General features: G+C 41.2%; 2 protein-coding genes across 7 annotated transcripts in view; both read right to left on the bottom strand.

Annotated features, from left to right (window-relative positions):
- Positions 1-2618: 2618 nt before the first annotated feature.
- On the bottom strand, positions 2619-8540 carry myh6 (myosin, heavy chain 6, cardiac muscle, alpha). The gene has a single exon (XM_056247172.1). It carries the CDS (start codon positions 8434-8436, stop codon positions 2629-2631), a length of 5808 nt encoding a protein of 1935 aa, XP_056103147.1. The 5' UTR covers positions 8437-8540; the 3' UTR covers positions 2619-2628.
- An 8246-nt stretch (positions 8541-16786) lies between these two features.
- Positions 16787-18563, bottom strand: part of pak6b (p21 protein (Cdc42/Rac)-activated kinase 6b) — a 39885-nt gene continuing 38108 nt past the window's right edge. For all 6 annotated transcript variants that reach the window (XM_056247177.1, XM_056247181.1, XM_056247178.1 and 3 more), the window contains exons 10-11: positions 17391-17525; positions 16787-16971 (exon numbers count right to left, since the gene is read on the bottom strand). In XM_056247177.1, coding sequence (XP_056103152.1) covers positions 16804-16971; positions 17391-17525 — 303 coding nt within the window. In that variant the 3' untranslated portion in view covers positions 16787-16803. The remainder of the gene's footprint in view (positions 16972-17390; positions 17526-18563) is intronic.

Raw genomic sequence — 18563 nt, 5'->3', positions numbered from 1 at the left:
TAATCGTTCCCTGTTTCTGCCTTACGAGAACAGCTGAAAGTAAGAGTCCGACGTCTGAAAGTCTTGATATTATCGACAGCTGTCACTGTTGTTGGCACCTTTGGTTTTTACTTGGCAGAACTAGAAAAACTTGCTTTGAATTTGGTATTTTTTTGCTGCGTTGAAGAGAAACGAGTGTCTAAACCAATTCCTCTTTGGTAACTTTAGTCTGGTCGGACCGCATTTTTAAGTCCATGTGAATGAAAGCAAGACTGTAATGTCTTAGGTCATTTTATGTATTTTTTTGGTTGACTTTCATCTCATTGTTCTCTCAACCCCACCTAGACATTGACAAATGTGATTCTGTCACTGGGGAATTTAGTCTTTTAGTTATTCTTTTACTTTTTTTAGTTGAAGCTGCTGGTGAAATTGCCTGAAAGGTTGCGATATCTCGGCCCAGTGTTAAACTGACATCATCTTGTGCAATGAATATGGTGGACAGAAACCCAATTATGTTTTCCAAAAGTTTCTGTTGTCTACTTGAATTGTATTGGCTTAAATAATAAAACCTAATTTGGTTTAAAAAAAGAATTGTCCACAAGTATAATCCTGTCCACCTCAATGCAAGTACTTTCCTCGTCCGTGCGTCTCCTGCCCATAGTTTATGATCTATGATCTACAAAATGACTGCAATATTTGCATGTTTTCTGTAACTTATTAAATTGTTGGGATATCTGGCCCAGTGTAACCATCTATACTGCTATTACTATGAAAAACGAACTGCTGTGTTTAAGTCACGTCTTTTGATTGACGGAAGCATGTCGGTTGTCTCTGATTTATACTGTAAATCAATATATATTTTATGTTTGTGTATATATATATACAGTTGATCATGTCAGACTAAAACATGCAATTGGAAAAGAAGCGTATAGAACGAGCTTGCAAAGGCTTTTAAAGAAATGCTGCTCTTTTTGTAACGGTTATGGATTGTATTAAATGTAAATATGCAGTGTTTGATAAAAAAGGGAAGTTTAGAGAGAGAGATGCTTTGAAGATTAAATATGTGTGATATCTTCTGTGAGAAATGTAAATAACTTGTATTTTACTGAGTTGCAGAAGTGTTGAAATGATTCTAATTTGAATAGTTTTAGATGTTTCTTTTTCCAGTTTGTCGTCACTGCTGAAGAGATGGTCACATGTTTGTCCTATTTTTGTATGAAATGCTGCTCCCATTTGAAATGTGGTTGGCCTGAAACAATTTTTCAATTGCTTTTGGTCAGCTAAAATAAAATGTGAAAATAACTGGAATAACTGAAGTCTTGTCTTTTTTTTTTGTCTTCATATATTGTGTTGCCATATCTTGTAGTGTGATGAACAAGAATAGGATTTGTGATTTAAAAGTATTTTCTTTTATTTTGGTTTTAACTAGGGCTGTCAAATGATTAATCACGATTAATCACATCCAAAATAAAAGTTTTTTTTACATAATATATGTGGGTGCACTGTGTATAATTATTTTGTATATATATAAATACACACACATGCATGTATATTTAAGAAAAAAATATTATTTATATATAAAATATTTATATTTATATATAATATAAATTATATATAAATCTATATACAGTATATACATGAAAATATTTCTTAAATATATACAAGCATGTGTGTGTATTTATATATATAAAATAATTATACACAGTGCACCCACATATATTGTGTAAAAAAACTTTTATTTTGGATGTGATTAATCACGATTAATCATTTGACAGCCCTAGTTTTAACATGTACATTTATTTTTTAAATTCTAAGCAAAAATTTCAATCTTGAGTGTTGGTTTTATGTTATTGTTCAATCACATTTGGGTGGGTGACACAAAAAGGTTCATGCCTTAAAATATCTTGAATGTAACTCGACACCCTCGCCTCATTTAGTATGCGCGGTTGTATGAATATGCAAATGAGCCCCGCCCCCACTCCCTCAGCTCAGAGATCCACTGGTTGACGATCACACGTTGATCTGATTGGTTACAAGGTCGTTTGTGACGTCAGAAACACCAGCGATTTCAAACCGTGTTTTTGAGACTGTCTTTGGTTCACTGCAGTTTTAAGCAGAAAATACTCAGCAATGCTGTCGACTTATGAACTTACACATGGTTTGTCTTAAAGCGTATTAAAAACACCACATAGACACATAAACAACATTAAAAGCTGGATTCAGGACAAAAGTCCCCGGGTTATTTCAATATTGAAAAAAAAACCCAGCAAGACAGTCCTTGTAATATAACACAGCCAACACTTATTTGAAAATGCCAAGAAAACAAATATTGGTATTTTATGTTTATTTAAAGATGTAATGGTAAAATCAAAGTCCAGAGACCATTACACTGAATGACAATTTTACACTTTGAAAATGTTAAGTTATTTGAAACATGAAAGTAGACACTTGCATTTAATACGTTTTTTTATTTATGAATTAGCAAGTTTTTTTGATGCAGACACCAAAATGGGTGACCATTTATGGTTTGACTAATGTTTAAAGCTTTAGCCACAATTGTAAAATAAAGTGTATTTGTAGATGTGCTAATCTTAAAACTAGTGAACAAACAAATCTAGGTGTGATTGCACAACTACTCAAGACTGAACATTACTCATCCAGGGATTTCTTCCCAGGTACTCCATCTCTTGTTTTAGCACGCAGTTTGTTTACTTGAGATTCTGCGATGTCTGCGCGCTCTTCTGCCTCTTCTAGCTCGTGCTGCAGTTTGCGTAATTTAGCCAAGTTGGCATTTGCCTGTTCCTCGGCTTCCTCAGCAGACCGTTTGTAGGATTTTACTTTCAGTTGTAGCTTGTCCACCAAGTCCTGCAGCCTTGCCAAGTTTTTGCGATCCTCGTCTGTCTGATAAGTCAGCTCCTTAATGCGTCGATCATACTTTCTCACACCTTTAATGGCCTCAGAGCCTCGCTTTTGCTCCGCGTCCAACTCATTCTCAAGGTCACGGATACGTGCCTCCATTTTCTGTAGCTGCTTCTTCCCTCCTTTCATAGCGACTTGCTCGGCTTCATCAAGACGGTGCTGTAAGTCCTTAATGGTCTGTTCCATGTTCTTTTTCATCCTTTCAAGGTGTGCACTAGTGTCTTGCTCTTTCTTCAACTCCTCAGCCATCATAGCGGCATCAGTGATGGCTTTTTTCGCCTTTTCATCTGCATTGCGGTTCTCTTGCACCAGCTCCTCCATTTCATTTTGCAGCTGAAGAAGATCTGATTCTTGCTTCTTCTTTTGGTTGATGAGGCTAGTGTTTTGGGAGTGCAAGAGTTGCATCCTCTCAGTTGCTTCAGTAAGTTCTTGCTCTGCTAGTTTGCGAACCCTCTCTGTCTGTTCCAGCACGGCTCTCAGCTCTTCTAGTTCTGCTTGAATCAGGTTGTTCCTCCGCTCAAACAAGGCAATGTTTTCTTTGAGATCATCATTACTGTGAAGTGTGTCGTCCATCTGGAGTTGAGTGTCTTTTAGGCAAGATTGGATCATCTTCAGCTGCTTCTGGGCATCAGATGCCTGTCTGTTGGCCTGGCTTAATTGAATTTCCATTTCATTAAGGTCTCCCTCCATCTTCTTTTTTACTCTCAAGGCTTCATTACGGCTTCTCGTCTCTGCCTCAAGAGAAGCCTGCAAGGACTCAACCATGCGTTGGTAGTTTCTTTTAGCTTGTTCCATTTCCTCATCCTTCTCAGCCATCTTACGCTCAACATCTGCCTTCATCTGGTTGAACTCCAGCTGAGCTCGTAGGATCTTACCCTCCTCGTGCTCAACTGAAGCATCAGCTTCTTCTAGTGCGGACTGCAACTCGGCTTTCTCCTGTTCTAACTGTTTCCTCAGTTTTTCCAACTCATGAACACTCTTTCGTCCTTCCCCCACTTGATCCGTCAAGTCAGAGATTTCCTCCTGTAGATTCTTGTTTTCCCTCTTGATGGTCTCAAGGTGATCTAGAGTTTCTTCATAGGAATTCTTCAGCTTAAAGAGCTCGGTACTTAAGCTGCGAGCTTCCTTTTGCGCTCCCTCGAGCTCACATTGTGACTCTTCATACTTTTGTTTACACTCTGCAATGACTTTGTCGAATGATCTCTGTTTTTTGTCCAGGGCGGCAGACGCTGCATTTGACCGTTCGAGGTCTAGCATCAGATCTTCAATCTCGTTTTGTAGCCTATGTTTTGTTTTCTCAAGAGAAGAACACTTCGCATTCACTGCTTCCACTGCGTCCTCTGCTTCTTGCAATTTTTGAACAAGTTTCTTTTTGGCTTCCTCCAGTTCCTCGGTCTTCTGAATCCCGTCAGTCTCATACCTCGCCCTCCATGTTGCTACCTCTGTATTGGCCTTTGATAAGGCTCGTTGGAGCTCAGCTTTTGCTTCTTGCTCCTCTTCGAATTGCTCCCTGAGTAAGTCACAATCATGACGGGCTGACTGTACAGCGTGAGCAAGAGCATTTTTTGCTTTCACCTCTTCCTCAAGTTGCCTCCTCAGATCTTCAAGTTGCTGTGTGTAGGAAGTCTTTCCTCTAGTGAGTTGGGAAATCAGACATTCCTTCTCCTCCATTTGTCGTCCAAGTTCCCCATTTTCAGTCAGCAGCTTGGCTTTCTGGGTAGACAAATCATTAAGAGCTCTCTGGGCTTCTTCAGATTTCGACCTATGCTCATTCATCTGATCTTCCAGTGAACGGCACATCTTTTCAAGATTTACCTTGGCCTTTACAACGCTCTCCATGTTTGAGGAAAGGTCATCCAATTCCAGCTTCAATTCAACTTTGTCTTTCTCTAACTTTTGTTTTACCCTTTGCAAATTGTCAATCTGTTCCCCTAGTTCAGCAACACTGTCTGCATGCTTCTTCCGAAGAGAGGCGGTAGTGGTCTCATGCTGAAGGGTGGATTCCTCGAGGTCCCGCCGTAACCTCTGAAACTCAGCCTCCCTTTTTTTACTGAGTTCTACCTGAACAGATGTTGCCCCACCTGCCTCCTCCAGGCGCTCGCTGATGTCTTCCAGTTCTCGGGAAATATCAGATCGCTGTTTCTCCACCTTTGCACGAGCCGCACGTTCCGCATCCAGCTCCTCCTCCAGTTCTTCGATTCGAGCTTGATTTTCTTTTAATTTTTTCTGCAACTGCACTGAAGCCGTTTGCTCATCTTCAATCTTTCCATTCAGCTGATTCATTTCAAAGTCTTTCTTTTTAAGTTTTTCCTCTAGCTGCTGTTTGTCATTCTCCAAATCCATAACATTCTCCTGAGTCAGTTTTACATCTCCTTCCAGTTTTCTCTTGCTGCGCTCCAAGTCCATCCTAACTTTTTTTTCCTGTTCCAATGAGCCCTCAAGGTCATCCACCTGTTGTTCAAGCTTAACTTTAGCTTTTGTCAATGCATTGACTTTGTCCTCCTCACTTTGAAGGTCATCCAGTGTTTGCTGGTGAGCCTCTTGTAGAGCTTTTTTCTCTTTGGTGAGTTTCATTATGTTTTCATCAAGGGATGCCATTTCCTCAGTCAGATTCTTTACTTTGTTCTCAGTGGCATGTTTTTCCTTTTCCACCTTGGCCAGTGTCAGCTCCAGGTCATCTATATCTCTCTTGAGCTCTGAACATTCATCCTCCAACTTGCGTTTCTTAGCTGTGAGGTCTGCATTTATCTCTTCCTCGTCATCTATACGTTCTGACAGCTCTTTGACTTTGGCTTCTAGTTGGATCTTGCTTTTTATGAGCTGTTCACATCGTTCCTCAGCGTCAGTTAGGGTGTCTTGCTCAGATTGCAGCTGAAGGAACACATCATTCTTCTCTTGAAGCAGACTGACCATTTTCTCTTCTAACTCTTTCCTCCTGGCCTCAGATTTCTCCAAAGCTTCCTTTAACTTATTGAATTCGTCTTTCATGTTTGCCATCTCCTTTTCAGACTCAGCACTCTTCAGCAAGGGTTTTATCTTAAAGAATAATTTCATCCACGGCCAGTTTTTCACACCGAGGAAGGACCGAAGGTTCCACTGAATGACCATGAGGGCATCTCTGCGCTCCACCAGTTTCTGGTACTCGATTCTCATCAGTAATCCACGAGTGTAAGCTTGGATCCCAGTGAGGATACGAGCGAGTTGGTCATCTCGCATCTCCTCTAACGTACCGAGCAGGCCAGCTTTAAAAAAGACTTTTGTGTTGCCAAATTTGTATTGGGTGTGGTCAATGTCTAGTGACCCCAATAGCTTCTCGGCACTCTTCTTGTTCTCAAGGAACTGTCCTTCTGGGATGGCAGATGCATTTAGGATTCTGTACCTCTGTTTGAAATCCCCATAGAGGATTCTGTTTGGGAATCCTTTTCTGCAAATCCTAATACCCTCTAGTACACCATTGCAGCGAAGCTGGTGCATGACCAGGCAGTTGTCCATGATTCCAGGAATCTTGCTCTCATTTGGAATCAAACAGCGAACAAAGTGTGGGTGTGTGGTTTTCAGATTGGTCATTAATTTGTTGAGGTTTTCTCTGTGCAGGGCAGACACTGTCTGAAAAGATGACCCCTTCTTCTTGGCCCCTTTCCCACCTGACTTTTCAGATGCATCTCCTGCATAACTTGAGAATAGAAGACTCAACAACTTCAAAGAAGACTTCTGATAGAGCCCGACTACTGTTTCATTTAATGGGTCTCTGTTTTTCACCAGCCAGCCGCTAATATTATAGTCAACAGTACCTGCATAATGGGCTAAGGCAAAGTGTGCCTCTGCCTTTCCCTTCACAACTCGTGGCTTCTGGAAAATGTTTGTCTTGCCCAGGTGGTTGTCATACAGCTTTGCTTTGAAAGTCTGATCGCTGGCCTTTGGAAACATACACTCTTCCTCCAGAATGGACATGATCCCTAGGGGTTTCTCAATCAATTCGATGCAAGCTTGCAGATCCATCCCAAAGTCAATAAACTCCCAATCAATTCCCTCTTTTTTATATTCCTCTTGTTCCAGGACAAACATGTGATGATTGAAAAACTGTTGCAGCTTTTCATTTGTAAAATTGATGCAGAGTTGTTCAAATGTGTTGAAATCAAAGATCTCAAAGCCTGCTATGTCTAGCACACCAATGAAATGCTGGCGATGTTGCTTGGTGTCAAGGGAATGGTTAATTCTTACCACCATCCAGTTGAACATTTTCTCATACACTGACTTTGCCAGTGCACCAACAGAGTAATACACTTGGTCCACGCTCTGTCCTTTAGTAACATACTCATTGCCCACCTTGACCCTCGGATGGCAGAGTCCTTTGAGAAGGTCAGCAGAGTTCAGCCCCATTAGATAAGCTGCCTTATCTGCATCTTCAGTACCGTCAGGCTCTGCCTGCTCTTCACGCTGTTTCTGCTTGAATTTCAGATTGCCATAGTGCATGATAGCACCTGTCAGCTTGTAGACTCCCATCTTTTCTTCAGATGTGAAGCCAAGAACATCAAATGCCTGGTCAGTAGCAATCAGCTCCTCGTTGTCATTGATGGATGCGACGGTTACTTCTCCTTGGGAGATGTAAGAGTAGTCATATGGATTATTAGTTATCAACAGCATGTCCAGCAATTCAGGCTTTTCATTGGACAGTATTTGGAAGAAGATATGGTAGTTCCTCTCAGACTTCAGCTGAAAGGTCACCCGAGACTTCTCCAGCAGGTATGTTTCGACGTCAGCCGAAGCGAGTTTGCCGCTTGTCCCAAAATGAATGCGGATGAATTTCCCAAAGCGAGAAGAGTTGTCATTTCTGAGTGTTTTAGCATTGCCAAAAGCCTCCAGTGCAGGATTAGCCTGAATAATCTGATCTTCCAGGGTTCCCTTGCTAGAGTCTTTCTTTCCAGTCGCTCCACCAGCGGCAGCAATGCTTGCAAAATACTGGATGACCCTCTTGGTGTTGACGGTCTTCCCAGCACCGGATTCTCCAGTGATGAGGACCGACTGGTTCTCCCGATCGGTTAACATGTATTGATAAGCATTATCTGAGATAGAAAAGATGTGAGGTGGGGCCTCTGTTCTTTTCTTACCTCTGTAGGCAGAGACTACTTCTGAGTCGTACACAGGTAACCACTTGTAAGGGTTGACCGTGACACAGAACAGCCCCGAGTAGGTGTAGATCATCCAGGCTGCATAACGCTCTTTGAGGTTGAACAGCACTGCAGGCTCGTGAAGGAAAGTGAGCATCGCCATGTCTTCGATTTTATCGAATTTAGGCGGGTTCTGGGGATGGACGTCTCCATCCTTGACGGTCACTGTTCTCCCATCCTCAGTGTTAACGGTAGCCTTCCCTCCTTCCTTGCTGACAATTTTCCCCTTCATAAACTCCACCTTTTCATCCACAACAAAGCATTCGGTCTTGATGTCAAAGGCTCTTGTCTGAGCTTCGAGACGCTCTTTATCCGACTTCCTCAGGAAGGGAGCAGCCTTTCCGAACTGTGCCATCATAGCATCACCCATAGTGTCTGCTTGATAATTTCCAGGTACAGCGAGAGTTGATGAACACTCCTCGGCTGAGGAAACTTTAGAGTCACAAACCACTAGTGCTTGGTTTTTATAGAGGGTAACAGAGATCTAAATAAGGATGTGAAAGGAAAGAACACAGGCACAGGGATTATCAAGAGTTAAAAGAAGTGTGGGGTCAGCAACACAACCTTTAGTTGTTAATATCCTTATATAGAAAACTAACACCACCTTGGTTGTTTCCATCCTTTAAATATATCAGACATACCTCTAACATTAGGCATGATCCTCAAATTTAGCTTGTAATTAATGTGGTTACTTTTTTATGTTTCTATATAACAAATTAGCATTGCAAATTATTGCAAATTATAGCAAATTAGCATTTTTTGGTCAAATTGTCATATCATTTGTAATAAAAATATGCAAAATAGAAATATTTCATTTGTTATTTTCTGGTCTCCGATTTTTGGACCCCATTGTGTTTTCATTCATGCAAGATTTGTTTTTCTTTGAAAGAATGTAAAACTAGTATTCAGCAAGGATGCATTACATTTATCAAAAGTAACAGTTAAGACATTTAAAATTCCATTCTTCAAAGAATCCTGGAAAATAAAAAATACGAAGAAGCACAGCTGTTTTTCAAAATTTATAAAATATTACTTGAGCAGCAAATCATCGTATTAGAGTGATTTCTGAAGGATCATGTGACACTGAAGACTGGAGTAATGATGCTGAAAATACAGCTTTGATCACTGGAAATAAATTACATTTCACTATATAATCACAGAGAAAACAGCTATTTTAAATTGTAATAATATTTCACAATTTTACTGTATTTTTTATTAAATAAATGCAGCCTTAGTGAGGAGTGACTTCTTTCAGCAAACATAAAATATTACTTTATTTTATATTATTACTATATGATTTGTTATAATTGTGATGATTATGGCTTACAGATATGAAACCCTTTTCACAATATTCTAATTTTATAACAAAGGCTTGAAATATCTCACTTTGCATGTAATGAGTCTATATAATATATTAGTTTCACCTTTTAAGTTGAATTACTGAAATAAATGAACTTTTGCACCATATTCTAATTTTTCGAGTTTCACCTTTATATGACATAATAATATAAGAAAATATTGTGCATGCAATGCTAAACAAAAACAGATCATGTAATGTTAAAGTAAGACAAAGCTGTTGTGCTTTAATGGGAGTTGAAAGTGGGGAATCTGTTTGGCTTTTATCAGTGTTTGACTGCATAGCAGGGACTTTATCAAAGGTCCTCTGATAAACGCGGCAGACACCTCGGCATGAAGGACGTCTCGACTCATCTCCACTCAAAAACACCCTCGAAATAGAACGCAAGAATGAAGAGAAGTCCGTTCCTCTTCTATTATCTGCCTTCACTGAGCCTCACTTATGAAACAAGAAACAGAACAGTGCAACTCATCTGTAACTTCAATTCCTCATTCATTCAATTCAAAAACTGTTTTATGAATGATGTACACACTTATTTCATGAATGAAGGCCGGTGCTCCTAATAAAATGATGTAAGCAAAAACATTTTACAGATTTTACTATACAGCATTCACTGAAAATAATAACTTTTCTTAATACAATCCTTGTAACAATTTGCAGTAACACATTTTAAGTAAAATTTACTGCTACTGTTCTGTACACCTTACCTGTTATTATCAATTAAAATATGCTTACTATTGAACTTAACATTCATTTGACATTTAATTGAAGTAATTAAGTACATTTTACTATAATATTCACATTTTGAATTAAGTAACATCTACTTAACTAAGTTAAGTAAATTTACTTTTTACTCGCACAATATAACACCGGATTAAACCACACTTTTAAAGTGTATGCTTTACTTAGAAACATATAAGTAAATAACACAATAGATATTGAAGTAATATGATCCCCGGACACTGAGACTTCAATACTTGACGGTGCACAATGACGGTAACATTCGATAGATCGTTTATGAGTATGAATGTGTCATTTTGAGTAGAAAATGAATCCAGATGTCACAAAATGGCAAGTTACCAAACCTAACAACAACCGAAATGATAAAACAGTGTAAAAACAGCTGGAAAACAGTGAACAATCAACCTTATTAATTATTCATACCCCAGTGGATGATGGGAACACCAGTATTAGAAAAGTTGAGTAGGTTTTACTTAATTTTATATCGTTGAGATTTACGCTTTAATTTCTACAAGCTTGAATTGAGTTCTAATATATGATTTATATTCTTGCCTGAACTACTGTTTTCATGCAGAAATTACATGTTTTTCAGTGGCATTTGATTTACGTCACCACAGAATCATTTTTTGCATGACAAACAGGTTTTTGTAAAGCATATTCATTTACAGATATGTCCTTTCGAAGCCCCAGTAGCGAGCTTCAAGCATTTAAGTGCTACATAAGTAACTAACAAGCTTATCAGGTGGAAGATTAGCTGACATACCGCCACATAAGTGTGTATGCTCACACACTTCATCCCTTACATGTTCATGCAACACAACCGCTGATTCAATCCATGTGTGGTCAGAACGACTGCCACGGATTACAGAATAATAATAGCTGGAAGGCGATACACCTGTGAGAGTTATTGGACCGTTTGAAACGAACTGCATGAACAGCTCTTAATCTGAGCTTGATCTAAAGTATTATAATTATGAAACAAGGCTCTTATTAAACAGACATCAATCATCAGACATGCTTTAAAGGGATAGTTCACTTTGAAATACGTTTTTGGTATTTTTTAGCTTACCTCAAGGGCATCCAAGATGTAGGTGTCTTTGTTTCCGCACTAGTTTCAATTTTGATATTTTTAGGTCAAACCGTTCTTGTCTGTCAGTCATATAATGCAGGTCTATGGTCTCCACCTCAAAGAGCAGCACAGAGAAGTCCAAATTAAACATGATTTAATGACTCGTAAATGTAAGTACACATTGATGGCCTAAGACACGAAACGAGCGGTTTGTGTGAGAAAACGAACAGTATTTATATCGTTGTTACCTCTTGTAACCACAGCCACGTCCAAGTGATCTGAGGGCGCCGGCGCTTCGGTCTGGAAGTGATCTCTCGCGTGTGTACGTCACTCATTGTTTACACAGAGATCTCGGAAGTGTTACCTTTCACTGTGAAGATCTAAACATATTTAGATATACAGGAAATGGCAATGGAAGGCGATTTCGATATATTGAACGTTGAATTCTTTTCGCTTGCTCAGACCGAAGCGCCGGCGCCCTCAGATCACTTGGACGTGGCTGTGTTTACAAGAGGTAAAAACGATATAAATACTGTTCGTATTCTCACACAAACCGCTCGTTTCGTGTCTTAGGCCATCAATGTGTACTTACATTTACGAGTCATTAAATCATGTTTAATTTGGACTTCTCTGTGCTGCTCTTTGAGGTGGTGACCATAGACCTGCATTATATGACTGACAGACAAGAACGGTTTGACCTAAAAATATCAAAATTGAAACTACTGCGGAAACAAAGACACCAACATCTTGGATGCCCTTGAGGTAAGCTAAAACATACCAAAAATTAATTTCAAAGTGAACTATCCCTTTAACATCTTCCTGTAGCTGTACTGTGGTTAAGTAGTTCACATGACACGCCATGTTTAAACCATGCAATTCAATACAATAAAATGCATTTCGTAAATGTAATGCTTGCTTTTAGAAAGTTACATTTGTATGTGCTGAATTATAAAAATCATTTATTGTCCTTTTACATCTTGGAAGACCAAAACATCATTCAGTGTCTGAAAGTAGGGGTTTAGTTTCACAAATACAATGGCACATTTATCTTACTGTACAGCAATAAAAAGTTACATTTTAAAATCAAAATCAACATGAATGACCTCATAATTGCATGTTTCTGATCTCATTGTGAACAATTCATCAGATGCATTTAATAACCAGCATATGCATAATGTTTTAAGACTAGAAAAGATTCAAAATTGCGCTTCATTCTGATGCAATAGACCTTAATCAGGGAAGCGCCGTATTTCAGTGTTGAGAGGAAGAAATCGAGGCTGCGAGGGGTAAATACAGTGCGTTCAAAGATTATACTGTTGTTTAAAAACATACAAGCTGTGTTGAGTTGTGAAAACTACACGATCTTAGACGTTTATACGGTGCTTGACATTGTTAAGACTGCAAAGGCCCAATAGGAGAAGCTCTTTTTCGTTCATCGCTTTGAGGTAAAAAGTTAAAAATACGCGTTAAAAGCGATGTTTAGGTGAATATGTAAATATGTGCTGCATGCTTTCCTCGCAATAACACAATAATTTAACAACAAAAATGACAGCGGTGAGAAAACAGCAGTTCAGAAAGCATCTGATCATCTTGAAACTCGAAACATTATAATATCGTGCAAAAGTTAATTTATTTCAGTAATTCAACTTAAAAGGTGAAACTAATATATTATATAGACTCATTACATGCAAAGTGAGATATTTCAAGCCTTTATTTGTTATAATTGTGATGATTATGGCTTACAGATATGAAAACCTTTTCACAATATTCTAATTTTGACTTTGGGGTTTTCATAAGCTGCAAGCCATAATCATCACAATTATAACAAATAAAGGCTTGAAATATCTCACTTTGCATGTAATGAGTCTATATAATATATTAGTTTCACCTTTTAAGTTGAATTACTGAAATAAATGAACTTTCGAGTTTCACCTGTATAACACTTTATACAATAGATCGTTTAAAAGCAAGCAGCTTTACCATTTTAAACATGAAAAAACAGTGTTCAATGTTGCTTTCAATTAGAATTACACTTCAGTTTCTACTATGAAGTGGCTCTCCAGTGTTTGGTTTCTCTTGCGCTCAACAGAAGAAATGAACCGGAGATTTCCACAACAAAGAAGGCGGAGCTTCAGAGCCACACCCACTTATTACATCATCACCACGGACCAATGGCAGTTCAAAGGTGTTTACCAGCCGGAGCGAATTTTTCTTCACTTTGGCAAGCGGTTTCAAACTCAGGAAATTAACTTTGTTTAGGCCCGATTTTGCTCTAAATAGCCGTATTTCCACCGTCGGGCCATTAGCTTCACTAAAACACGCCAGTAACACGCCTCTCTGGAACAACGTCACACACACCCATCATTTCACCAACAAATGGAAGATGTATCCAAAAAAAACTAATCAGAAAGAAATCACTGGAAACTAGCGAGATCGCGAAACGAACATGATAAAAGCGGCCGTTTGCTGGCGTTTTTGTTGTTTGCTTAAAGATTTAAAACCCAAGCATCTGTTTTACCACAGGTTAACATTAAAAAGTGATACATTGATCATAATGAATTAACTTGTGTCAAGACTGCACATTAGGCACACACAAATAAAGAAAGAGGACGTACTGTACTTATTTAGTCGCGTCTTTTCTGTTTATTTGAGTTGCTTGATTTTATGACATATGCAGAGCTAAATATGATATCAAACAGTCTGGTATAAAGAGACGAGACTGACTGACAGATAAAATAAAAACATGATTGTGATAGCCGTCAGATTTCTTCAAGCGGTCGTATTTACTATGATAGCTAATGGTTAGCTCGCATAGTCTTTTGCATCACGTATCTCATTATACGGTGATCAGAATCCACATCGGACCACAAACAGAAGGAATTCAAACATGAAAGTGAGTTTTGAGCTAAAATGATGTTAAAAGTCTTTAATGCGGATGTTAGCTGGCCTATATGTCATCATCCGGCGCTGTCGCTGACGTCTACTCTGTTAAAGTTTAAAACTATTGGATCTGCCCAGAGCCACACTGCAAAAAATTCTGTTCTTACTTAGTACTTTTGTCTTGTTTCCAGTCCAAATATCAAACATTTCTTAAATCAAGATGCAGTAAATAAAGTAGAAAAATGACATAAGATATTAAGTCTTGTTTTTTGGGGAAATAATTAAAGGGCCCCAAACCCAGACGAGGCCCGAAAGTGACGGTGGAAACGCGACTGGCCCGACACGCACTAGCAAACCCGCGTTTGGCCCGACAGTGGAAACACGGCTAATGACGTCACAGCAGTTCGCTTGAAGTGGCCTACACCAGGGCTTTAAGTCCATCCACAATAAACTAAATTCAACATGGCGTCTAACCTGACTAAGGTCCAATGCAATAAAATGAAGATAAATAAATGCTGGCTGCATGTTCAGTTTCAGGTGAACTGATGGTTTCCACTGGGAATGTAAACAGTTCAGGTCATTGTTTCAGTGGATTGGAAACACAACGCCACAGAACTCCGGCTGGCTGGCTACGGTTCAGGAGTGTGTGTCCCGTACAGCGCTGTAACTCGTGCTTCACTACTATAGAGCGATGCATCGTTGGAGAAATCATCTCGCTCGTCTCGACTGTTTCCCGAAACCATAGTGTCGCAAACTGGTCGTTCAAACCACGTTGGTTAATGATGTCACACACATGGTGGAGTAATAACTACTGTTAATGAATCTGTCTGAGATCAAATTAACGCTAGATGCTTTGCTATAAATTACAGACATGCATCTGAGTAATATTTCTCATGTTTCTCAGTTATTTTGCTTTATTTCCAGATTCAATCATAGACTCGTTCACACACACTAGAGCTCGTTCACACACACTAGAGCTCGTTCACACACACTAGACCTCGTTCACACACACTAGAGCTCGTTCACACACGCGCACTCTTCAAACACGACGCTTTAAATCTCTCGACAAACTCAAAGACGTAAAAGACAGTTTGCACTGAATGTCCGCTTGCTCATTTTGCTCAAGATCAGGATTTATTGAGTCCACATGTCATGCAAACAAGAAACTGCTTCTAACTGCAGGTCGAGATCTGTCACTCACACACACACCTCTGCGATGCTGTCGCTCACACACACACCTCTGCGATGCTGTTTGCGAATGTTCGTTGGAACGATGGTTTCGGGAAACACTGACTCGTTGAACTGCTGATAACGACCATATTTGGCTAACGATGCTTTCGAGACACCGCGCAGGTCGGTACGGGCCGTGGGTAACAGCGTGGATGGGCCGGAGCTCAGCATCGGGACGTAGCGGTTCAGGTGGGCGGTGCTCAGCATCGGGACGTAGCGGTTCAGGTGGGCGGTGCTCAGCATCGGGATGTAGCGGTTCAGGTGGGCGGTGCTCAGCATCGGGACGTAGCGGTTCAGGTGGGCGGTGCTCAGCATCGGGACGTAGCGGTTCAGGTGGGCGGTGCTCAGCATCGGGACGTAGCGGTTCAGGTGGGCGGTGCTCAGCATCGGGATGTAGCGGTTCAGGTGGGCGGTGCTCAGCATCGGGACGTAGCGGTTCAGGTGGGCGGAGCTCAGCATCGGGACGTAGCGGTTCAGGTGGGCGGTGCTCAGCATCGGGATGTAGCGGTTCAGGTGGGCGGAGCTCAGCATCGGGACGTAGCGGTTCAGGTGGGCGGTGCTCAGCATCGGGACGTAGCGGTTCAGGTGGGCGGAGCTCAGCATCGGGACGTAGCGGTTCAGGTGGGCGGAGCTCAGCATCGGGACGTAGCGGTTCAGGTGGGCGGTGCTCAGCATCGGGATGTAGCGGTTCAGGTGGGCGGTGCTCAGCATCGGGACGTAGCGGTTCAGGTGGGCGGTGCTCAGCATCGGGACGTAGCGGTTCAGGTGGGCGGTGCTCAGCATCGGGATGTAGCGGTTCAGGTGGGCGGTGCTCAGCATCGGGACGTAGCGGTTCAGGTGGGCGGAGCTCAGCATCGGGACGTAGCGGTTCAGGTGGGCGGTGCTCAGCATCGGGATGTAGCGGTTCAGGTGGGCGGAGCTCAGCATCGGGACGTAGCGGTTCAGGTGGGCGGTGCTCAGCATCGGGACGTAGCGGTTCAGGTGGGCGGAGCTCAGCATCGGGATGTAGCGGTTCAGGTGGGCGGTGCTCAGCATCGGGACGTAGCGGTTCAGGTGGGCGGAGCTCAGCATCGGGACGTAGCGGTTCAGGTGGGCGGTGCTCAGCATCGGGACGTAGCGGTTCAGGTGGGCGGTGCTCAGCATCGGGATGTAGCGGTTCAGGTGGGCGGAGCTCAGCATCGGGACGTAGCGGTTCAGGTGGGCGGTGCTCAGCATCGGGATGTAGCGGTTCAGGTGGGCGGTGCTCAGCATCGGGACGTAGCGGTTCAGGTGGGCGGAGCTCAGCATCGGGACGTAGCGGTTCAGGTGGGCGGTGCTCAGCATCGGGATGTAGCGGTTCAGGTGGGCGGAGCTCAGCATCGGGACGTAGCGGTTCAGGTGGGCGGAGCTCAGCATCGGGACGTAGCGGTTCAGGTGGGCGGTGCTCAGCATCGGGACGTAGCGGTTCAGGTGGGCGGTGCTCAGCATCGGGACATGCGCTTGCGGTACTGCTCCACCAGCGGCACCAGACAGCGCGGAGACGAGCACTGGAGCATGAAGAGGTGTTGCAGGAGATCGCCAGCGCTGGCTCTCTGCACGGGGTCACGCGTCAACATCGAGTCCAGGAAGTCCCTCAGGACTGGAGAGATCTGCATTACAGCACATGAGAATAGGAAAATAATGTCGGTTACATTATGTATACAACATATATAAATAATACTAAAACACTGATTTCATGCAGGAATGAATTGACATAAAAATCACTAAATTGAATCATAACCATAAAGTCCCCAAAAATCTGCTTAATGAGATTTAGGGCCCTATTTTCACTATCTGAGCGCACGGTGGGCGTCCGAATCCACTTCTGCTAGTTTAACGACGGGAAAAATGGCCGGCGCTCCTGGCGCATGATCTAAAAGAGTCGTCTCTATTCTCTTAATGAGTAACGGGTTTTAACATTATTGCTTAATGTTAGATGATGCATTATGAGAGCTTATTGTAATGGTATACCACAATCTTCAACACTTCCAGCCACTCTGTACATGAAATGCTGTCATGTTGTGTGTACCTTGCTGGTGTTCCTGGCGGACGGCGCCGGCTCGTCCCGGAGTCTCTTCATCGCTGCTATCGGCGTCTCGCTGAAGTATGGAGGTTCTCCATCAACCATCTCCACCACCATGATCCCCAGAGACCACACGTCCACCTACAGACAACACGCCTCGTCACCTCAGCAGAACCACTCCTCTGTTCAGCAAACACTTTACTATCAGCTTTCATTGAATAGGATTACATATTAATTATTATGAACTGCATAATATAATTAACACTTACAGCATTTTTTAATCTCAGTCATGCACATCAATTTAATATCAGAGATGCACAGACTCTAGTATTTTTAAATCTCATTTAAAAACGCATTTTTTTAGGTTAGCTTTTACTCGACTTTTTGTGTGTGTGTGTTGTATTTAAACTTCATAGTATGGAAGCTTGTTTTCACCACAGAATGAAAAATAAAAAAGGTAATTGCGACTTTTTATCTCACAATTCTGACTTTTTTCTCACAATTGCGAGACAAAGTCAGAATTGCGTGATATAAAGTCAGAATTGCGAGATATAAAGTCAGAATTGCGTGATATAAAGTCAGAATTGCGAGATATAAAGTCAGAATTGCGTGATATAAAGTCAGAATTGCGTGATATAAAGTCAGAATTGCGAGATATAAAGTCAGAATTGCGTGATATAAAGTCAGAATTGCGTGATATAAAGTCAGAATTGCGAGATATAAAATCAGAATTGCGAGATATAAAGTCAGAATTGCGTGAAATAAAGTCAGAATTGCGAGATATAAAGTCAGAATTGCGTGATATAAAGTCAGAATTGCGAGATATAAAGTCAGAATTGCGTGATATAAAGTCAGAATTGCGTGATATAAAGTCAGAATTGCGAGATATAAAGTCAGAATTGCGTGATATAAAGTCAGAATTGCGTGATATAAAGTCAGAATTGCGAGATATAAAGTCAGAATTGCGTGAAATAAAGTCAGAATTGCGTGAAATAAAGTCAGAATTGCGAGATATAAAGTCAGAATTGCATGATATAAAATCAGAATTGCGTGAAATAAAGTCAGAATTGCGAGATATAAAGTCAGAATTGCGAGATATAAAGTCAGAATTGCGAGATATAAAGTCAGAATGGCAAGATATAAAGTCAGAATTGCGTGAAATAAAGTCAGAATTGCGAG

The sequence above is a fragment of the Rhinichthys klamathensis genome, unplaced genomic scaffold (assembly GCF_029890125.1).
Source record: "Rhinichthys klamathensis goyatoka isolate OS25496 unplaced genomic scaffold, OSU_Roscu_1.1 h1tg000043l_1, whole genome shotgun sequence".
Classification (NCBI taxonomy): Eukaryota; Metazoa; Chordata; class Actinopteri; order Cypriniformes; family Leuciscidae; genus Rhinichthys; species Rhinichthys klamathensis.
Note: the sequence above shows the minus strand (reverse complement) of the source record. Positions and strands in the feature narration are given on the sequence as shown.

Coding starts and splice junctions, on each gene's coding strand:
- myh6 (XM_056247172.1), bottom strand. CDS start 8,436: ATGGGTGATGCTATGATGGCACAGTTCGGAAAGGCTGCTCCCTTCCTG.